The following is a 2,894-nucleotide window of genomic DNA, read 5'->3' as shown; positions in this document are numbered from 1 at the left end:
TCCCTCGGGTGCTGTTCTCCCAAAAACAAACCCACCCCCCCCCAGCCCCATGGCTGCCCCCGAGCCTGTGTCATCCGGGGGCTCTCAGGGCACCGTGGGTCTCTTAGGAGGTTTTTTTTCCCCTCTAACAGGCTTAATTCCTCCCTTTGTGCCTGGCTGCTGGGCGGGAAGGCAGGAATCAGTGCTGGGGTGAACCTCTCCTCTCTTCTCCTCTCTCCTGGCAGGTCTGGAGCTGAGCAGAGGGATGGGCAGTGCCAGCCCTGGGCTGACTGTTCTGCCCCCCAACCGCCTCACCCGGCCAGACGCTGCCCTGCTGCCACCTCCACGGGACCCCAACACCCGGAGCTGGGGCTGTCCGGATCGTCCCAGTCCCCCTGCCACCCCCGAGCAGCCCCTGCCTGCTTTCTGCCTGCACTATTTCGACATGCTCTACTCCGAGGACATCACCTGGGCCACCAAGGGCATGGGGGAACCATCCCAAAGTGGTGCCCAAGGTGGGCGTGGGGAGGTGCAGAAGGAACCGGAGCAATGTCCCATCATCGACAGCCAGGGCTTGGGGTTGGGGACCGAGGGGGACCTGCAGACCAGCCTGCACCTGGAGGAGCATTCGCTGGAGCAGGTCCAGAGCATGGTGGTGGGTGAAGTGTTGAAGGACATTGAGACAGCCTGCAAGCTCCTCAACATCGCCGCAGGTGGGTCACCCCAGAGCCCTCCCCGGGGGGCTGCAGGCAGAGATGGCCCCGATGTGGGGTGCAGTGAGGGAGGGATGTGACAGTGTGAGGACCAGAGCTGTGCTGCTGCTCGGGGGTTTGCAACCAGGCGCTGTGGGGTTTGGGGGAGCGTGGCTGCTGCTTGGATCTCCTGGGCATCACCCCAGGGCAAGGCTGTTTGCTAACACCCAGGGGTACCCCCAAAACACCCCTCTGCCCTCGCTGACTCAGAGCTAAGCTGAGGAGGGGTTAGCAGAGCTTTACACAGAGCCTGGTGCTGGGTGTGGGGTGCAGGGTGTGGGGTGCTGGTGTGACCCAGCTGGTGCTGCAGAGTCAGGGAGATGTGGGGACACAATGACCCGATTCTGAGCCCCTCCCCTCCCCTGAACTGGGGGTCCCTTCCCCTCCAGGGCATCATTATTGATGCCTTCCAGCCTTGCACACATCTTGGGGATAGTGTGGGGTAGCAAGGAGGAAACAGAGGGACTTTTATTATCCTTTTCTCTATCCCATTTTCCCTGGGACATTAGGAGTGGGTGGATGAGCGTGTGGGGCTGGGGATGGGCTGAAACCAGCTGACACTGTCTGAGATGGGTGGGGGATTGGGTGCAAGGGGAACAGGACAGCCCAGGATCAAGTTCCCTGGGGTATTACTGCTGGTGTACCTTCCTCAGGGTATCACTGCTGTTGGGCATCACTGGGGTACCCTCCTTGGGGTATCACTGCTGTGGGGCATCACTGGGGTACCCTCCTTGGGGTATCACTGCTGTGGGGCATGGCTGGGGTATTCTGCTCGGGGCATCACCGCAGTGACACAGGATGTGCTTAAGTTCATTCCAGCTCTGCCACTTGCTCCCCTAAAGCATTTGGTGTCACCTGGGATGGAGTGGGGAGCAAACAGGACTCCAAAAGGCTGGATGAGGCTTCCCAAAGTGAAGGGGGAGGTCCTGTCCCCATGAGCAGGGCAGGCAGAGAGCAGGGTGCTCCCACCTTGGAGGGTGATGCTGCAGCAGGGCTGGCTTCCCAGGGCTGCTGTGGGATGAGCTGAGTTTCCCAGGGCTTTGCCATCATCACCCTTTCCCTCCAGACCCTGCAGACTGGAGCCCAGGCAACGTGCAGAAGTGGATCCTGTGGACCGAGCACCAGTACCGGCTCCCGCAGATTGGGAAATCCTTCCAGGAGCTGTCGGGAAAGGACCTGTGTGCCATGTCCGAGGAGCAGTTCTGCCAGCGCTCACCCACCTGCGGTGACATCCTGCACGCCCACCTCGACATCTGGAAGTCTGGTAGGTGCTGGGGACTGGGAGGGAGCTGGGGAGGGTGGGTGCAATGGGAGATGCCCCTCTGACCACCCACTCCTCCCTTCCAGCCGCCTGGATGAAGGAAAAAGCTGCCCCCGGAGATGTGAGATACTGCGGTGAGTTCTGCACGGGCTCAGCTCCACTGGCCTCGCTTCTGCCCCAGACAGGTCCAGGGCATTTCCAAGGTCACTCCCCCATTAATTGCAATTATCTGGTGCGTTGGAGCGGCTGCTGCAGCAGTGTCTGTGTGGCTGCAGTCCTGCTGCCCCGGAGCAGCCCCCGGGCTCTCTGTGGGGTGCAGTGAAGGGGAAATGGCTGTGGGACCCTCACCAGTCCCATCCCACACCCCGTGCATTCCTGTGGGGCTGTGTGAGGACAGGACTGGGCTGTTTTCCCTGCTCCAAGATGGGCAGGAGAAAGTGGTGCTTCCAGACCTGGTGCCTGGGCTGAGTCTCTGGAGCCCCACAGGCATCGAGCTGGGATTTCCTGGATGAGGACTCATAGAATCACAGAATCCCAGACTGGTTTGGGTTGGGAGGGACCTTAAAGCTCATCCAGTCCCAACCCCCCTGCCAGCAGCAGGGACACCTTCCACTAGACCAGGTTGCTCAAAGCCTCATCCAACCTGGATGAGGACTCATGTGGGTCCCCAGTGCAACACAAACCAGTGATATCTCTCCTTCCCTCATCTCACCCATCGCTTCCCATGGCAGGAGGTGATGCCAGCTGGGCAGACAGTGAGGTGGACTCATCCTGTGCTGGGCAACCCATCCACCTCTGGCAGTTCCTCAAAGAGCTGCTGCTGAAACCCCACAACTACGGCCGCTTCATCCGCTGGCTCAACAAGGAGAAAGGTGGGTGGGTGCTCCGATGGCCCTGGGGTG

The 2,894-nt window shown here is 60.8% G+C and overlaps 1 protein-coding gene across 1 annotated transcript in view; it reads left to right on the top strand.

The window, feature by feature from the left end:
* The first annotated feature begins 244 nt into the window (after window positions 1-244).
* Window positions 245-2,894, top strand: part of SPDEF (SAM pointed domain containing ETS transcription factor) — a 2,924-nt gene continuing 274 nt past the window's right edge. The window contains exons 1-4 of the mRNA XM_010172316.2: window positions 245-692; window positions 1,798-1,995; window positions 2,079-2,126; window positions 2,724-2,864. Of these exons, the coding sequence (XP_010170618.2) occupies window positions 245-692; window positions 1,798-1,995; window positions 2,079-2,126; window positions 2,724-2,864 (835 nt within the window). The remainder of the gene's footprint in view (window positions 693-1,797; window positions 1,996-2,078; window positions 2,127-2,723; window positions 2,865-2,894) is intronic.

Source organism: Antrostomus carolinensis, unplaced genomic scaffold (assembly GCF_000700745.2).
Source record: "Antrostomus carolinensis isolate BGI_N321 unplaced genomic scaffold, ASM70074v2 scaffold31547, whole genome shotgun sequence".
In the NCBI taxonomy this organism is placed as follows: domain Eukaryota; kingdom Metazoa; phylum Chordata; class Aves; order Caprimulgiformes; family Caprimulgidae; genus Antrostomus; species Antrostomus carolinensis.
Note: the sequence above shows the minus strand (reverse complement) of the source record. Positions and strands in the feature narration are given on the sequence as shown.